Source organism: Micropterus dolomieu, linkage group LG02 (assembly GCF_021292245.1).
Source record: "Micropterus dolomieu isolate WLL.071019.BEF.003 ecotype Adirondacks linkage group LG02, ASM2129224v1, whole genome shotgun sequence".
In the NCBI taxonomy this organism is placed as follows: Eukaryota; Metazoa; Chordata; class Actinopteri; order Centrarchiformes; family Centrarchidae; genus Micropterus; species Micropterus dolomieu.
Window position 1 is genome coordinate 10,416,823 of NC_060151.1, and position 19,809 is coordinate 10,436,631.

The 19,809-nt window shown below is 40.3% G+C and overlaps 1 protein-coding gene across 1 annotated transcript in view; it reads left to right on the forward strand.

Annotated features, from left to right (window-relative positions):
• Positions 1-19,809, forward strand: part of LOC123986131 (protein shisa-8) — a 93,468-nt gene that overhangs the window by 63,602 nt on the left and 10,057 nt on the right. The window contains exon 3 of the mRNA XM_046074227.1: positions 18,484-18,600. Coding sequence (XP_045930183.1) covers positions 18,484-18,600 — 117 coding nt within the window. The remainder of the gene's footprint in view (positions 1-18,483; positions 18,601-19,809) is intronic.

Here is a 19,809-nt window from a genome sequence, read left to right on the forward strand (position 1 = left end):
TGATAACACTAAATTTAACACACCTGCTCCCAATTCACACCTGAGACCTTGTAACTGTTGGAGGGAAAATGGCTAATTGGGCCCAATTTGGACATTTTCACTTAGGGGTGTACTCAATTTTGTTGCCAGCAGTTTAGAGATGAATGGCTGTGTTATTTTGAGGGGACAGCAAATTTACACTGTTATACAAGCTGTACACTCACTACTGTACTCTGTAGCAAAGTGTCATTTCTTCAGTGTTGTCACATGAAAAGATATAATCAAATATTTACAAAATGTGAGGGGTGCTCTCACACCTCAAGTCTTGCTGCGGGACGACTTGTATACTGACACACACAAGAAACTTCATATAGCGAACATACTGTACACACACGCAGTATGATACGTCAGCGTTTTTTTCCATGCATGACATTTCTCTCCCTCTGCAGCCAGCACATGTAATCTGTCCAGTGACATTTCAAACATTTGATGGAGGGATAGACAGAGGGCAAAATAATCAAATATTTACGAAAATGTGAGGGGTGTACTCACTTTTGTGAGATGCTGTATGTGAACTAATACTATCATTACATATGACCTTCATGTTCACATCAGGTTAAGTCTAACATTACTTTTGGGTTTTTGTTTACATTAGGTGAAAGTGAGCCAAGTAGCAGAGACAGTTACTGTAGATTTAGAGGGTGCATGTATGCATTCTTGCACTTAGCGCAGCCACGTGGCCCAATGTGTGTTTTATAACATACCCCGAGGTGGTACACTTCACCCAGCCCGTCTCCACCAATAACAGGCTGAATCATGTTACAAATGTCAAAGTCTTGACCTTGGCATATGAAGTCACAACTGTTCCCTATTGACTCTTCTTGAAATTTTAGTTGGTGCGTATAAAGGGAATTATTTTAAGCAAAAAAACAATTTGAAGGGGGAAGTTAAGGCAGTGAAAGTATAGCTGTAGTGGGAAAAACAAGAGTCACTTAACCTCCATTTGTTACAGTGGAACTGACCTGTGGCCACACTGTTCCCTCTCAGGAGTGACTGAATTAAATGTTGTGATGAAAATATGCAAAAAGCTGGCCAAGATGGTTGCCCATAGGCATATAAAGGTTACTAAAAGGTCAACACTGTCAGGCACAGGTCACTGAGCACAAATTGTGTCATCTGCTGGTTGGATTGTGCCAAAGTAGTTTGACATTGAGGCAAATACAATACACTTACCAGGGCACTAAAGTAGAACAAAGCCATTGTTCATGTTATTAATTATACTTTCTTGCGATGAGAAGTCAAAATATATGCTGTGAAGAGGGTGTATTAATGCCTGAAGTGGATAGACATGAAGAATGAGTTGCTTAGGTATAAAGACAATAAATCCAACAAAATGCTGTGTCAGACAATAAGAACATGGTCATTGTTTTCACAGGGTGTACATGAACGAGTTTACTGAAATCAACAAACATTGATACTTCAAATTTATCACACAAACTGTTGTGATTCCCTTGAAGAGAGAACATAATCTAAACCAAGTAGAGTGAGCAACCATAAAGGCAAGGATTTTATTAAGTGAGGAATGTTGGCCTCTGACAGCCAGCGGTATTGACAGTTGTTTGAAAAGTGTACCTTAACAAAATGAAACAGAGAATTAACTAGTCTGAATTTGTGCTATTTCTTCATGTCATTTTTAAAATGAATGAAAATGAATTATCAAGGTTAATTATTTTGAAAAAATAGCATAGACAAGTCCAATTTCGCATATAGGGTGGCAGGTTAGACCTTTTTCATTTTATGTGCAATAGCAGGAAGAGCACAGGTGAAATTAAAAACATTAAAATGGGTGAATTCCATTTAGGTGTGCAAATGGTCAGGCATCTGGGGGGTGCAGCACCGACCCAGTCCACAATGTTAATCGGGTATAGGTCAGAACATACCAAGATGGAGGCACAAATAGGCATGTTGGGAGGTGGTTTGAAGGTCAAACACAGGCATGCACCATAGACTGTATGCACATGGACACACATACACACAATGGTGGTCAGGCATCTGGGGAGTGGCATGCTAGTCCATATTTAGAGAGATCTACAAGCTTGCGGCCACACCTTCCATCAGCTTCTGGATCTCAAACTCCAACACAGCAATGCAACAGACTCTATAAAGCCGCACCGGCCTTCAACCTGAGCGGAGGTCTAATCAGCAAGGATAATGTGCACCTGTGTGTTTAAAGTGTCTTTCCTTGAATGCTCTCAGTAATGCTCTCACAATGCAGAGGAAGCTGGTATTTTTTAAGAACGGGGGAGTCATTCATAAAAGTGAGAGCAAACCATCTCAGCTGTCTGGATTATTTTTAGTCCGCTGGCCTACATTTCACACTACCTAAAGGTTGACAGCGCATGGAGAGAGAGGGGACGTGTAATTATTCGGCAATGGCTAGACCCTTACGTCCTCTCATCCTCTCCCTCTCTCTCTGTCCATGTATCCTTTTCCTCTCTCTCTAAGGGGGACAGACAGCGGATCCAGCTGCCACAGTATGACAGAATCCACAAATCACTGCCTTGGGGGAGCAGAAAGTGGGGTAGAGACAGAGGGGGTGGAGGAGGTAGCCTAAGAAACTGATGGGCAAAGTACATCTATATCAGGAGATCACTGAATAATAGGGGAGAGATTTTTTTTTAAATTTAATATAATTGAAAGCATGTCAGAGCAGTTGGAAGCCACTGAGCTAAGTAATGCATGGGGCGATTTCAAACTTTCTAAAGTGATGAGAGGATGAAAGCGGGAGTAGATGACAATCCTGAAAACATGCGTGCAACATTAAAAAAGATGGCAGATTGCTTCTCTGCGAGACAAGACAGCTGCTGGATGCAGTGATGTAGTTTTCTGCTCCTTTGTCACCCTCATGTCATCCATTTCTCTTTCAAAGCCATCTGCTCTCTCTGTTTCTCCTTATGAGGCACTTCTCTCTCTCGCTCTCTTTCTCTCACTCTCTCTCTCTTTATCTTTCCATCTCCCTCATGCCATCACACCTCTATCCCAGGATGTATCACGGTCTCACTCTCTTTCCCTTTAGTCTTCTCTTTGCCCCTCTCCATCATTTCCTTCCACCTCTCCCTCCATCCCTTTGTTCCTTCCCCTCCGCAGGGTATGTAGCAGCCAATTAGCAGTCTGTGCAGGGCATGCTAACACCCCCCCACCCCCCACTCCACACACACACACACTCTACAATCCAGCTCTCTCACAGGTGGCCTTTGAAGCACTGACACAGTCCATCATGTAGATCGGGTATCGGTCAGAACATACAAAGATGGAAGCACAAATAGACTTTGGGAGGTGGTTTGAAGGTCAAACACAGGCATGCACGTGGACACACACATACACCCACACTCACATACACACACACACACACACGCAGAGTCTGTATGAGAGTGCGTCTGTGGAGCATCAATCACTGTTAGACATGGTGGGTGGGCACACTAGCAAGAGATTCACGCTTTAGGAAACACAGAGAGGAGCTGGCTTCTGATCCGACCAGACAAAAGGACAGAGGGAAGGAATAGCTGAGTGTGTGTATGTGTGAGTGTGTGTGTGAATGACCATACATTATGTGTGTGATCAAGTAAGTTGTGTGTGTTTGTATGCAGTCCTCACGGGCAGTCCAAGTGACCGAGGAGTTTGAGTATGTTGCTTCTAAAAAATGTGACAGAGGAGTAAAAATACATCACATGAAAAGGAGCTTGTTCAAGCACAAAGCATTTCTCACAACAGTAGCTGTTTGCTTGGGGTTTTATTCGTAACATAGTAAAAGAAGCACACAGGTCCTTTGGCTGATAAGGTTATCATAAACCTATATTTTGGAGGGCAATATTTAACCCATAGAAATCATTTTATATTTTAAATTCTCATAAAGATCATGTGGTTTCAAAATATGGAAGATACAACATTGTATTCCTGGAGTCTTGTCTTCACAGTGAAGCAACCAGGAGAGACCTCTGGTTGGAAGTTAATGCTCCCAAACCCAAACCCAGAAGTGAGCTTCAGATGTGCTGGTGGGTAGATTTTGTTACCTTTGCTCAGAGCCAAGCCCAGTCTACCCTGTCTTTGCATTAAGCTAAGGTAACTCACTGCTAGATCTAGCTTCACATGTCCCATGCAGACATGAGAGTGGTGTCGATATTCTCATCTCTCTCAGCAAGAAAGTCAAAATGTTAACTGTTGTTTTATAATGTTGCAGACATTTCTGAATTATCTCTAAACCTGAGCTTACTTTACATTCTGTAATTTGGGTGAAGAAACCCAGTGAACAACTGGAAATATCAAGCTTAGCTGCACTAATTAAAAGTAACCTTGGGTAACACCCTGAGTGTTAAAAGGATTAGACAGCAAAAACCGGTTTTGTGTTTTAGGTTTTTGTGCCTGTGTCATTATTCACCCGCAGTTCAATCAATCCACATCGCCATCTACTGATACAACCTGCCAAAGGAAAATGTCTTTGAAAAACGATAGGCTTTTACCTCAGCTTTTGACTGCTGTGATCACTCAGTGTGCGGTCCAGCATGTGTATCCGAAATATGTCAAGGTCTGGAACATGCTTGCTGCACTGCTGCTTTTCTCTGCACCTCTAACAGTAAATACAATAAAGAAGCATGCACAACAGATGCAGGAATAATGCTAGAAAGGTGGCTGTACTCTCATGGTTGCCTCTGTGGAGCTATTCACATGATTTAGCATTACACGAAGAGAGGCACTTTCTTATCCCTTTGTTACCTACAAGGATCTAAGAGGTTGTATGAGCTTCTTTCCCCACCATAGGTATGCAGTTAATATTCTTGATCAGTCGCCCGTTGCCAAGTGTTGTAATGGGAGCCGTTGAGTGAAGGACAGCGCCGGCTGGCTGCTGGGTTTTTATGGGGCTGCATGAAGTCATTGAGCTGAGCGATTCCACCACTGCTGCCACTGCCTGGAGAATATGGATGAGATCATGCACAGGCTGGCAGTACACAAAAAGACTCAGACAGAGAAAAGAGTCTGGTCTCTACACATGGAAATGCACACACGTACACATGCACAAGCACACACACACACGCAAATCTGGAATTAAAATGATGAATGTATGTGCCTGTGCAGTTAGAGTGAGTAGCAAGGCATATCGCCTCTACAATCACATTACAGGCCTGCCACAATTAGTCAGGAAGCACCAGCACTGCACAGAGCAGAGGGGAGGCAGAGACAACATCGTGACACGATGGCACACAAACACACACACGTATAGATGAATAACTGCAAACCAGGCCTTAAAAACACACATACACGCAAAAAAGATGTATGAGATATAAAGGTAGTTACACTTTGACAGCGTTAAATGTTATGTTAAGTTTATGGCTACAACTATTATATATTGATTATTCTGTCCATCATTGTAACTATTAATTAATTAATGATGCAGATGACAGATGACTGAGCAGATGGCTTAGAGCATAGTACGAGGCATCCATGTGTGCGGCCGTGTGCACTTGTGTCGGCGGTTGTATGAACCTACTTGATGCTTGTCCAGTAAATGGGGAGTATCCCGCAAACAAGGAGAACTCAACAGCCCCACATACATACACTATTGTGTTTCACTGTCATCAACTATTATACATCAAATTACACCACAGGAGATTGGACCCACTTCAGGCAGTTCTTGTGTAAACATGTACATCATCTATATACCCACTTTTTCTCGCTCAAACACACACACACACACACACACACACACACACTAACCTACACATACATAAAGACTACACCAATTCTCTTTTTTCACTGTACTCTCTCTCCCTCTCTCTCTCTCTATAGAGTCTGTATCGTAAATGGAGTGAAAAGCAAATGTATTAAGACACTTCATTATATCCCTTTCTTTCCGTCTCTTTTCTCAGAGTTCTCTCTCGTCTCCACCTCCAGCACCCTCCTTCTAAGTCATCTTAGCCCTCTATTCTTCTGTATCTCTTTTCCTCCTTTCTCTTTCATCCTTTATTGCATTCTTTTGGCTGCACCAAAGGTCTATTCAGTAATATTTCATAGAGAAACTAATGTGCATACCCCGTGCCCTTTCTTCCTGTCTGGATGCATACATAAATGATTAAGTCAATACTTTATGCTCTTCTTTCACACAACCGGGCAATGATTGGAAGATGTGTCCACGTGTGTGTTCTCACTGACCTTGACCTTTTGGTCTTCACTCTAAAACAACATCTCACTGCTGACATTCATCAACTATTCATAATTCCTACTTCCTACTTAAGCACAATAAGCAATAGAAATAAATGTAGTTTTTAAACAAAGCCTTCTTATCCCAGTGTTATTTATAATTGAATATATACTAATGTCACTGCTTTTTTTTTTTTTTTTTTTTACAGTTCTCACATTCTCTATATTTAATTTTTAAGCCAACTAGTCACATCTCATGTTGTTGATTACAATGTTGGTTCCCTACCTGAAAATTAGACACCAAAAAACAAAGAATCCAAAGAATGAAATCAACTAAAACATTATTAAACTTTGTTTAATTTAGAGTTTATTTGTATGGTTTTTATCACATAGAAAAAAGCATCAAAACTAAAATTATGTAGACCCACAAGCAGATACACTGGGGTCCAGTCAGCCAAAGCGTGTCAGAACAGAAGTCATACACACTTACTTAACCTAAGGTGGACCAAGAGTTTGCGGCCAGTGCTGGACCTGACTTAAACAGGTGGTTTCATTGCATAAAATAAACATGAAAACAAAAATACTAAATTATACATTCCTGCTCAAGAGGACAGAAACTCAGGGGAATGAACGCTGAAGGAATGTGTGAGGCTGAAAATGGCTTGACGCTCTTATATCAAGCCTTTGAGTTGAGTTTCAGAGATACGTCAGTGTAAAGTGAAGCCTCAAGGGCTGCTTGGCCTCTGTGATGAAAATGCATGTTCAACACTCAGATTAGCTCAATAATTCACTAGTTCTCTAAGTACAGGAGGAAAGACTGTACCTGTATACATTCACTGTAGTGACACACACACACACACACACACGTACTTACACAAACAAAAACACATACGGACACAGATCTACCAGACTGGTTATTATTAATACATTAGTTCAGGTAGAGCGAAAAGGAAGCCTACATGACTGACTATCTCTTCCCCTAACAGAGGTTTTTGAAAGGTATAAATACATTTTAGACAGTTAAATGATAGAAAGGGAGACGGCTGTAACGGAAGAGGAGTTTCTTACTCGTCTTTAAAGATCTAATGTGTTAAGGGATTGTAGGATTTGAGATTTTTTAAAAATACATATTTGTGGAGGTGTGTTTTACACTTATGTAGAAGGAGTAAGTTAAAGGCAGGGACTTGATGTTTGGTCTTGAAAATGTTTCATCACGTCTATTGTTGCAAACATTTTAACCTTTAAGGATCCTTCATACATTAATGTCAATTAGTTTGTGTAACATGGTACTCGTGTGAGAGTCATCAGAACTAAATAAGAATGAGCTGTTGTGAAGTTTGGCTGGGAGGATTCCAGGATTCAGCAGCCATCTGTACATCCTGGGGTTGAGCGTGCTGATTCGTTAGCCAATAGTAACAACACATGCTCTGAAAGTTGGTGGGATTCATTCAAAATCTGATATGCAGAGCAAATGACCACTTCTGTTTGGATTCGGCATAAGTTTAGCCAACTAAAACAATTCTTTTGGTCAGGGTTAAATATAAAAGCTTTTATTTAAAGTGGAGCACTTCTTAACTCAGGCGGATGAAGCTGCCCAGCCATCAATCTGACCTCAACACATGTTACCTCAATTTAGTGTCTCATAAATCTTTTGCCAGGAGGAAAGATATTTTGCTTAATTTAAGACAATCTAATTTTATAGACAGAGTAAATTAACGGCTCCTGAAAATCTTGTTTTTGCTCACCTCCAATAGTTTAATTTCTTACCTTGTACAGGTGTACTCCAGGACCCATGACATCAGTGTTAGGTGTGGTTGACAGGTGCGACAAAGCACACTTCTGAGCTCATCAAATGTTCAACAGGCTTAAAACTTTCAACCAGAGAGGGCAGCAAAACAGTTTTACACTCTTTAACTTTTCATATTTTCTAAAAAATTTTTTCCATTTGTTTGACTCAAAGATTGCTATATTTGTCCAATTCCCTTCATTGTCTTTATCCAGTAAGACCACTGCACATCCATGCCATGCACATGCTTTTAAAATAAGTGGCACTGGAAGCTTGGCTACTTGTGAGGCTAGTTGTCAAACTAAGGCTGGTGAGCTAAACAATAACATTCAAGTCCTAACTAGCACCAATAAAAAGTGTGAAGTTGTGTTCCATCTGAGGTCAGAAAGACAGTTTGCAAGTAGTAAACATTGTGAATTTGTAGGTTTACCTGACTGTTGCTGAAACTGATTGTGGTATGGTACTGACTTTATTTACTGACTGGTTTTATATCTGTAATCAATTGGTCAAGAGATGTAAATGACCTATGCCGTGCACCAAACCCTGATCTGGAGTCTGAAGCAACTGTTGACTTTTTTTATTCATGAAAGATTAATTCAGGCAAATTAGCTTAATGCATGCGACCCAGATTGAGTCCTGTTGCGTAACAAGGGCTTCTTTACCTCTGCACATTTCTGCAGCTGTTAGAGGAGGTGATTATGCAACACCACACACTTGAATTCACACACACAAAATGGAAATGTAACAAAGCACACACACACAGAGATGGTAAATTTGAAGCACACACAAAGTAGCAAGATTACTCCCAAACACAGACATGTGACAGAGACACATAACACACACAAAATATCAGTAAATGTCTCTGCGTTAGCGAGTGAATTTTAGATGACTGTGCAGTGCAATTACCTCTTTTGAATAATTGAATCCTCAGAAGTTGAGAAGCGGTGGCCAGGGGTTTGCTTTGTTGTTCCTTGAAGAACAATTAGAGATAGGGGGGAGAGGGAGAATGAGTCATTGTGACTTTGAGGGGGGCCAGTGGGACTTCAGACGCCTGTCAGAGTTAAAGACGCTCTTTGTAGATAATGAAAAAGAAATAATGGAATAAAGAGATTCATTTACACTGTTTGCTTCACTGTTACATAAAATGCACATGCAAGAACACAAAATAAATGCATACAGCCTCTGTATGCACACATACGCTGACAAGGACTAATTATCACACAACACAAACACACATTATGACTACAACTACTGTGTGTGTGTGTGTGTGTGTGTGTGTGTGTGTATGTGTGTGTGTGTGTGTGTGTGTGTGTAAACAATCATAAAAGTCTCCTGTATTTACACACCGCTGCACATTTAAAAAATTATGCCTGACAGGTTAACCAACCAGGCTGGATTTATGAAATTTAGATGAACAGGGACCTAGTGTGCTGTAACCGAACGTTTATCCAAGGAACAGGGAAGAATGGAGGGACTGAAGGAAGGGGGAAAGAAAAAGATCATGTTTTGTGATGCGCTTGACCTTCAAAACTGTCCAGTAAAGTCAAAGGAATGATGGACTGGATGTTATCATGTGGCTTATGGTTCTGTCCATGTGGCTGAAAACAGCTGATCTGCATCCTGAGAGAGATGAAAACCAAGAGGGACATTCTCCGCTCCTTTCAGTCCTCTTTTGCTCTCTTTTATATGTCTCCTAACTGTTCATCTGTCACCCCCTCTCCCCTCTCAGTCCTCTTCATTACCTTTTACTCTTCCCATCTTTCGTTCCCATTTTTGTGACATGTCATTGACAGCATTTACATGGACTACAGTAATCTGGCTTTTCTACTGAATATGTTTATTTTAAGTTGCACTAATCAATCATTTTTATATTAACAATGGATCAAAAGACTCTGTAATGTCAAAGGCATGACTCTCTGTGACAAACCCACTGATAATTATCACCTCTGCAGAGCATTTTAGCATCTTTCAGCTCATTGTTTTCCTTTTAGAGCCTGCTGTTTTATTGTTTTGGTTCAGTCTCACCGCTCTAATTATCCTCGTTTCCAGCCACAGCAGGCAGCTGTTGTTTTCAGCTGAAAATCTCACTCAAATAGTGCATTATTTGCTTAGATTTTACCATTTCAATTCTATATGCTGATTATATATATCAGTGTGGTGTTTACAGCTTATTGCACTACTTTTAAGTGGTTTGAGCATATTTTGTCGATTGATAATGCAAGTATTTCACTTATTTTACCATTTACATGTTGCAAGGCCTAATTAATGGACAATTAAGCTTCTCCCGTAGATGCAATGCCAGAGTTTACCAATAATAGTAAACCTTTAACTGTTTGGATCATGTCCAGTGTAGCTTTGATTATATAAATGTTGTTTGTTTAAAGGTCGTCATTAAATGATGTTTACAGGAGAATTTATTTTTCAGAGTATTGTCCCAATGGGGGTTAAAACTGCAAATGTAAGTGTCTCATTTCAACACATCTCCAGTATATAAGCTGTGTTGCGTTTCTTTCTTTCTGTTTCTCTTCCACTTTGTGCCCAACATGCCTTCCCCCAACTAACTCACACTGGGAGAGTTTTAAAAGTAAAAGCCCTTCCCCATGTTTATTTCCAGTCCAGTGTGTGTGTGTGTGTGTGTGTGTGTGTGTGTGTGTGTGTGTGTGTGTGTGTGTGTGTGTGTGTGTGTGTGTGTTTGTGTAGATGTATAGCGGTCCACTGCATTATGTAAAGTGCTGAGCAGACAGGCAGCCAAAGTTCAATGCATCCAATGTGTGGACTAAAGGCAGAAAATAATGGTGTTGTCCCGGGTAAGCCCTCGTTTACCCTGCAAATAGAGTGTGTGAGAGGGAAAAAGAAGGTGGGGGTTGACAGAGAGACTTGCTCATTGGAATCAGTGTACTGAAATGACTCCATTTAACACACACAAACAAGAGCGAGAGTAAAGAAAGAACGCTAGAGACGCGTGGAATGAGTAGGAAAGCGGTTGGTGCAGTTACTCTTTCTAGTCATGTCTCTATATGTGCATGTTAGAATTACATTGTTAAAAGAATTCTAGGGGGAAAAAATTCTAGCAATTTTGCCATTAAAGACAGTTAACAAGGCAGAATCTATTACATTACTGAATGTTAAAAGACAATACAAACTCCTATCCTTTTGTCTCACAGGTGATTTCTGAGAAATACAGCGCAAACACTCCACAGCAAAAAGATACTGTAACATCAAGATTTCAAAACAACACTTTTCACGCTCATCCGCACGTCTATCCACTATAAAAAAAAAAAAGCTAAGGTAGAGAATTTAAAAAATTATAGGTGGATGAGTGCTCCCCACACTTTGCTTTCATTGCTTCATTGAAAGACAACAGATGGCCTGCCTCACATTCAACGAGAGAGAACAAAAGCATAAGACAAGAAGAGATACAGGAAGGAGCAGGTGACTGAGAGAGGAAGGACAAAAAAGATGGTTGCATGAGCCGGAAGCAGCATACGACAGATAAAAGCTACGTCGTACAGAGACATGAGTGAGATAAAGATAAAAAAAGACACACGGAGAGAGAACAGGAGGAAGAAAGAGAGGATAGGAAGAGAACTCGGCAAAGCAGCATCTGCTCGTACTCTGTGGATGTGTTGTTAGCGTGATTTAGAGAGACTACTGCACGATATACTTTAAAAGCTCTCATACAAATGTTGGTGTGTATTGTTACTAGCACAGATTTTAATGAAGGAGGCCCATATGCCATACACACATGCCATCCACTGAAAGCTTTCACATTCACATGCAAAGAGGATGCAGCTACCTAACACATTCCTGGTTAAGGTTGTATTTTCTTTCCATTTTGTAGCAGTAACAGTATTTAAATCTAAAATTCATCCTATTTTGTGAAATAGGTGCAACACCACAGTCACGCACAGACAGAAGGTGCTGTAAGGCTGGCAGGGAAATGAAAGTACACTTGTTTGACACAATTATAGCTTCTTAATATTTGAGAAGAAATTAGTTGACATTCATCTGCTGATGGAAAAGTTGTTTAGGAATCACGTTTCATGTACATGTGAAGCTACTATAGCAAATCACATTATTTAAAGGAAAAGTTCAACATTAGTTAAGATATAACGTGTTAATTACTGAGCTGCTGGTTTGTAGATTCTATCATTCTGACAGAGCCGGGCTGGCTGTTTCCCCCTGCTTCTAGTCTTTATGTTATACTAAGCTAACCAGCTGTTGACTGTAGCTTCTTCATATTTCCTGTAAAGACATGAGAGTGGTATTGATTTTCTCATCTAACTCTCGGCAAGAAAGCAAATAAGCAAATGTTCTGAACCATTCCTTTAAAAATAACTAACCCCTTCATATTTGATACAAATTAATGTTTTTCAAAATTTTGAGATACTGCTGGTTGCATGCAGTGAGTGAGGACACGCGTATGATTTTGTAGCTTCTGCTCTATTAATTGGATGGAGGCCTGTCCCCTAAACAGCTGGTGCATTCCTTTAGGAACACGTATTCTTTGTTGCACATAGTCCTTGTTTTTCTTTCTCTCTCCTACTTTCATACACTCACATGATATGATGTGACAGTATCTCACAAGTAAGTACACCCCTCACACAAAGAGCTGCTATAATATTTGATTATATATTTTCATTTGACTGAAGAAGAAGACTGAACACTGAAGAAATGACACTTTGCCACAATGTAAAGTCAATGATGAAACGCATAAAGAATAATTCTACCTGTGACAACCATGGGCAACATAAATTTGTTTGTCTGTCTATATGTGAGAGAATGGTTGTGTCTGTATGTGTATGTGCGTGTGGGTGAGTGTGTGTGTCTTATGTATGGGTGAATGTGTGTGTCTTTGAATGTGTGTGTATAAGCCTGTTACAGAATGTAGTTGTTAGTGAGAGTGGGATGCCACAACCATGCCGCACCAACCCCAGCAACCAGCAGGCAAGAACAGTGTAAATTTGCTGTCCCCTCAAAATAACACATCACACAGCCATTAATGTCTAAACCGCTGGAACCCAAAGTGAAAATGTCAAATTTTGCCCAATTAGCCATTTTCCCTCCCCGGTGTCATGTGACTCGTTAGTGTTACAAGGTCTCAGGGGTGAATGGGGAGCAGGTGTGTTAAATTTGGTGTGATCGCTCTCACACTCCCTCATACTGGTCACTGGAAGTTCAACATGGCACCTCATGCCAAAAACCTCTCTGAGGATCTGAAATTGTTGCTCTACATAAAGATGGCCTAGGCTAAAAGAAGACCCTGAAACTGAGCTGCAGCACGGTGGCCAAGACCATACAGCGTTTCAACTGGACAGGTTCCACTCAGCCCCACACTGACACATCAAATTGGTCTGCATGGCTGTCGTCAGAGGGAAGCCTCTTCTAAAGATGATGCACAAGAAATCCCACAAACAGTTTGCTGAAGACAAGCAGACTACAGACATGGATTACTGGAACCATGTCCTGTGGTCTGATGAGACAAAGATAAACTTATTTGGTTTAGATGGTGTCAAGCGTGTGTGGCAGCAACCAGGTGAGGAGTACAAAGACAAGTGTGTCTTGCCTACAGTCAAGCATGGTGGTGGGAGTGTCATGGTCTGGGGCTGCATGAGTGCTGCCGGCACTGTGGTACTACAGCTCATTGAGGGAACCATGAATGCCAACATGTACTGTGACATACTGAAGCAGAGCATGATCCCCTCCCTGCGGAGACTGGACCGCAGGACAGTATTCCAACATGATAACGACCCCAAACGCACCTCCAAGACGACCACTGCCTTGCTAAAGAAGCTGAGGGTAAAGGTGATGGACTTACCAAGCATGTCTCCAGACCTAAACCCTATTGAGCATCTGTGGGGCATCCACAAACGGAAGGTGGATGAGTGCAAGGTTTCAACATCCACCAGCTCTGTGATGTTGTCATGGAGGAGTGTAAGAGGACTCTAGCGGCAACCTGTGAAGCTTTGGTTAACTCCGTGCCCAAGAGAGTTAAGGCAGTGCTGAAAAATAATGGTGGCCACACAAAATATTGACCCTTTTTCGACCAATTTAGACATTTTCACTTAGGTGTGTTCTCACTTTTGTTGCCAGTTTAGAGATTAATGGCTGTGTGATGTGTTATTTTGAGGGGACAGCAAATTTACACTGTTATACAAGCTGTACATTCACTACTTTACTCTGTAGCAAAGTGTCATTTCATCAGTGTTGTCACATGAAAAGATATAATCAAATATTTACAAAAATGTGAGGGGTGTACTCACTTTTGAGAGATACTGTATACGGCGCTTGTCTGTTCATCCAACCCTGTTCCATAAACGTGCTCATTTTAGCCTGTGTGGCTCGCTGCTAGTTTTATGCACTATGCATAAAACAACACAGGCCTCTCCTGTCTTTGTCCCTCCTTGCTACCCACGCCACTCCCTCCTCTCTACATCTATCTTCCTCCATTCTTCCTATTTCCATCTCTCTCTCTCTCTCTTTCTGAGTGTGACAGTAGTCATGTCAGAATAAGGCTGGCTGAAGCACTTGCAGCAGTCTGCCTCTTTGATGTTGAGCCCTGCTGAATTAGGCCATCACCCAGCGGTGCTCTGCTGCCTGCCTGTAGAGACACACTAGTAACACACACACACACACACACACACACACACACACACACACATATACAGTACACTTGCGAGCACACACAAACAAACATAAACAAATACATTCTGGTAGGAAGGCATGCACGTGCAAAACAAAGCAAACATGCTGCTCCTCACACAATGGCTTTAATAATACGCACCAAAAATTTCCTATTCTCTCTCTCACAGATTATATCTCACACACACACAATGTGAATTACATTCATATAGTCCTAATTTCCTCCTCTTCTTCTCTTTAATAAACATAAATTTGAATTCTTATGAGTGCTTCCCCTCTGAGGCCTCCATAGTATAGTACATCAAAGAACATGCACACACTCATGAAGACACACACAGGGAAAATATAGGACATTCAGAGGGAATTTATTCAAGAATGCAGAATACAGGAGAGAGGTTCCCTTTCAATCTGCTCCCTCACGTTTACAATAGGGTCGTACTGAATTACATATAGAAATTCATAAATGAACATGTTTAAAAAGGAAATATATATTCTGTTCAATTTACAAAGATGTCGTCTGTCATGAGTTTAGTTCCAAAATCATATGGAGAAAAAGGTTTTACTGCCCTGAGCGAGGATGTCATGTTCACAAATCTTTTTTTGCGTCTAACAAAAGCCAAAACCTTCTTCAAACATTAAAGCTGCAGTAATCAATATTCAATGGTAACAATGGTTAAATAATTATGTGTAATGTGAAATGTGCTTGTTGTGATGAATCCACAGATAATTATCATCCAAATCTGCCGTTTCCTTCATCGCTATGTAGCTTTTTACTTTGTCTGACCCATTACTATACTGTACTGTTTTGGTAAACAGTAGTGGACTTTAAATAGGACTACTGTACCACTGAGTAATTATTATTAACACCAACAGTGAGTTTGATATTTGTCGTTTTGTGTTGGACAAAGATCTTTTTTTAAATTTGTCTCCTGCCCTGTCAGAAAAATAAGTGGAATTCTGTTTTCAAAGCCAATCGGCACAACTCTTTTTTACTGAATTCTTATACCATGATGTATAATTAATGAATGGAGAAATAGCCTTTCAACTTTTTGTAGGAATTATTCAGCCTATATAAAAATTATAAAAGAATCACAAAACATGTCTAGACATTCAGTCGAAAAAATGAGAAATGACCCTATCATCTCTTCCAGATCCTAAATTCCTCATCCCATGCCATGACTGTTAATAAGTACATGTGCAAGATGTACAATGAAAGAAAAGAGAAAGAAATGCAAACAACAACTGGTGTGCACATTACTACAGTGCTCTCTCTCTCTCTCTCTTTCTCTCTCTCTATGTGCTCTCTGGTGGCCAGGAACAGCCCTGTGGTCAAACTGGAGAGCAGCCAAGGATCTTTCCATCAATTAGTTGATCCCCCCCCCCCCCCCCCCCCCCCCCCCCCCCCCCCCCCCCCCCCCTATCTGTGCCTTCAACTCTATCTTTCTCTTCTTCACTCCATCTCCCTCTCTCTCTCTCTCTCTCTCTCTCTCATTATTTCCACTGTTTTTGGCTCGCTAGAGGACCGCTTGAGAAGATGGCATCTGAATGTAGGACACTTAAAGAGCAAAAGCTATTCTTTTAAATGTTATAAAGTAATCACTGAAAAGGATCCTTATAACCTTTATTAAGCTCTCACAGGCAAAATTTAATATTATGTATTGTTTATTTATTTGGAAAATTGATATAAAGTTGTACAGCTTTATATGTCTGTCTTTGAAGTGTTGGTAAATGAGTAGGGAAAGCAGGTGGTACCTGGGTTCAAGACAATAACAACCCACATTTTACAATCACACGCATAAAATTGCAACAGACAGTTGTGCCTCCCTGCTCTCCACTCCACACACAGTGTGTCATCACTGCATATCAATTACATGGGGAAGTGAAGATCTATTTCTAATTCAATCAGTCAGCACTGGTGTCACATCCCTCACTCTCTGGCTTTCTCCCTGCCTTGCCCGCTCTCTCCGCCTCGCTCTCTTATTTCCCCCTCGCTTCATTCTCATTGATGCGTCGCAGTCACCGTGGGGCTGGTGGACGCAGGCGTCGGGTGTGTGTGTTTGTTTATGGATGTGTGGAAGAGGGAGAGAGTGTGTTTGTACTTCTTACCCTGTGGGAAACTTTATAAGTTTTAGACTTCTGGCGTGACAATGTATTTGAGAAGTGAGGTAATCCTGGCCTGACCTTGTTTCTGCAGAGGGCCAGGAGGGTTTGTTAAAGATGCTATGTGGAATATTTTCAAACATTGGCATATCATTCTTAAATTAACTGCTATATCTTGTTTCTGGAAAATGAGACTGTTTATAATTAGTGATAGTGTTTCCTAAAATTAAGACTTATTATTAAATAAGACTATATTTTCTTGATGTTCCTTTTGTAAAATTGTCACGTTTATCTCTAAGTTTACTACTTAAACGTACATTAATTTAGCAAGAGTTGATGAAAGTCCAATATTCACTCTCCTTTTAAGTGTTTTGGTCTTCCCTAACTCCTGAGAAAAAATCTGTAAAATCTGTAAAATCTGTAAATTTGTCTCTCAGTGCTAGGCAGATAGCCTACAGTGGGATATTAAAGATATTTTACTGCAAAAAACGAGGATGAATAGAGGAGTAAGGCTATTATAATTGCAGTATAGACATTCAGCACCACAAACAATTTGCCACATACAGCAATTCAGCCGGACAGCTTTCATCAAAGAAACTGATATTTGTGCCACTGTAGTTATGTTTGACGGTATGGCTCTGCTCTGGGAGAGCACCTCCCTGCCCATCCATGTGCATACAGGGAAAGCCCGAGGCAGAGAACATCAGTAAAGAACCCCCTGGTACAGAACAGAGCAGGCATTAACAAACGTATTATATGATTAATCAGATGCAGCCTGAAAGGCGGAGCTGGGGTGGAGCTTGACTTTGTTGCCTGCCTGAACTAACACTGTGCTTGAAATAAAATATCTCAAATATCTCCTTATTATTATCAAAGTTGTAGTTAAATCAATAACACCAAAAAAGATAGCACCTAGGGAGGAGGGTGTGGTGTGAGTGTATCAGCAGAGTAATGGTCATGTTATAATGGCCAAGCTGTACACCAGTAAAAATGTGTTTGGAGGAAAGTAGTCAGCTGATGAATGAGCCATTCTCAAGCAAGAATAATACAGCTGATGCCAGTCAGCTAATGCCGTGAAAGATGTTCTACCTGACACAAGGAAAAGTAATCTGCATTAAAATTTGAAAAAGTAAATCTCAGAATCAGTTTAAAACATGACACACTACCTCACACACCTCACCACACTTCTTGTTTGTACTATGATGTATGACCAAACTCTGTGACTCATAATTTAATAATTTGTCATAAAGAAAGAAAACTATATTTGTGTGCCTGTTTTCAGAATGTAAGGAGACACAATGTGTTACCATTATTGTGAAGGTGTTTATTATTTTGCTTCTTAGCTGTCCTTGTGCGTAACTGTAGGCCTATATTAAGTAACGTTTGGCACCTGCACATCTAACGGTTTTATGAATATATTTGTGATTTTAAGCAGAAACATTATGTAATGAAGGCTGATCGAAATGCGCAAATAGTTATTGAGCCTCAGCTAATGATTACATCCGTTCCCCCAACATGAGCTTAACTAGCATCTTAGATCACATTCTGCATACAGTGTACAAACGAAAAGGATAAAAACATAAATGTCAAGTCCTAAAAGTACTAGAGTTGCAGATGACTTTTAATTGTGTGATATTGTTACTCCCTCTTGAGAATATTCTCATTACACTAGTTGATGGAAATATACTGATTGTCATTTTCTATGGGTGACACTAGTGAAATATATTTAATATGTGCACCACATTTAAATAGAAATGTTCTCTCTCTTTCTCTCTTTCCCTCAGAACACAACCATTTGAACAACGCAGCCTTGCCTCCCCTGGGTCCAGCCATGGCCTTGTCTCACCCTCATAATAACCTGGGAATTGGCTTTAACAAGTACACATCGCTGAAAGCCGTGGGTGAGTAGGAGTACACGTATAAACACAGACACACAACTTTCCAACCTCATGTATGTGTGTTTGATTACTTTCTTATGGATTACTAGTGATGTAAACTTAACAAGACAGCTACAGAACACATGCAGAAACAGAACACATGTTTACTGTGCTTACTGTACAGAGGCCAGTTTGGCCTCTGTACAGTAAGCACAGTACAAAACAAACCTGATTCCCGATGATAAAAAAAATACTAAATGCCTCCTTATTGGTGCACAAGCTGAGCTGAGTGGTTAACGCTGAGCTAACACCAATTAGGATAATAAACTTGTTATGAGTCTGACTTTCATCCATTCGTGTTGACTCACAATTCATGTTTGAGTGCTGTGGCTGATTTAAGGCTTCATTTTTATATTTCATTATATTAGATCATGGCAGCTTAATGTAAATATTATGACTACATTTGGCCACTCACAAGAAAGACAACCTCCCACCTATTGTTGAGTTAGAGGAATAAAGTTATCCTTGGTGAAATGAACAGCATAAGTACAAGACTGGAAACTTAAGTCGTGCTCAACTTATTATCACACACCATGAAAAGCTGTCACTGTTGAGCAGGAGATTACCAGCTAGGTATCACAGAACAAACACACGCACATAACATTTAAAACATAGCAGCTGTGCAGTTTTGCACTAAAAATTAAACCAATAAACCAATAGGCAAACTAAATATGTGTGTCATGTTTCATTGGTGGTACTCTTCCCATCCAGACAATCAATGCCATATATATATATATATATATATATACATATATAAATTCACCAGCAAAGTCACCATAAAAGTCACCAGCTCTCCACCCAACTCAACATGTATGAGAGAATTTAATATGTTAGACACCTTTCTCAAAACACCAAAGGAGGATATCTTTCTGAAGAATTGCATCCACTATTCAGAGAATTGTAGAATTCATACCAAAGCAGGTACTAACACCTTTTTCTTTTCATTTAGTCCTTCAGTTCCAATCATAAATAACTTCCTTTTTGATACGAAAATAATTGTGTTACATTAATGTTTCATTATCTTTACAAAACTGGGGAAGTACTGTATTAAACAAAGCAGACATCAGGGTTATTGTTGCCTCACAACCATGAAAAAAAATAACTACTATATGTTGTTTGTTATAGGTGGGTTAGTCATCTGCCTAAAGCTCAGCCCCTGTATTGATGACAGTT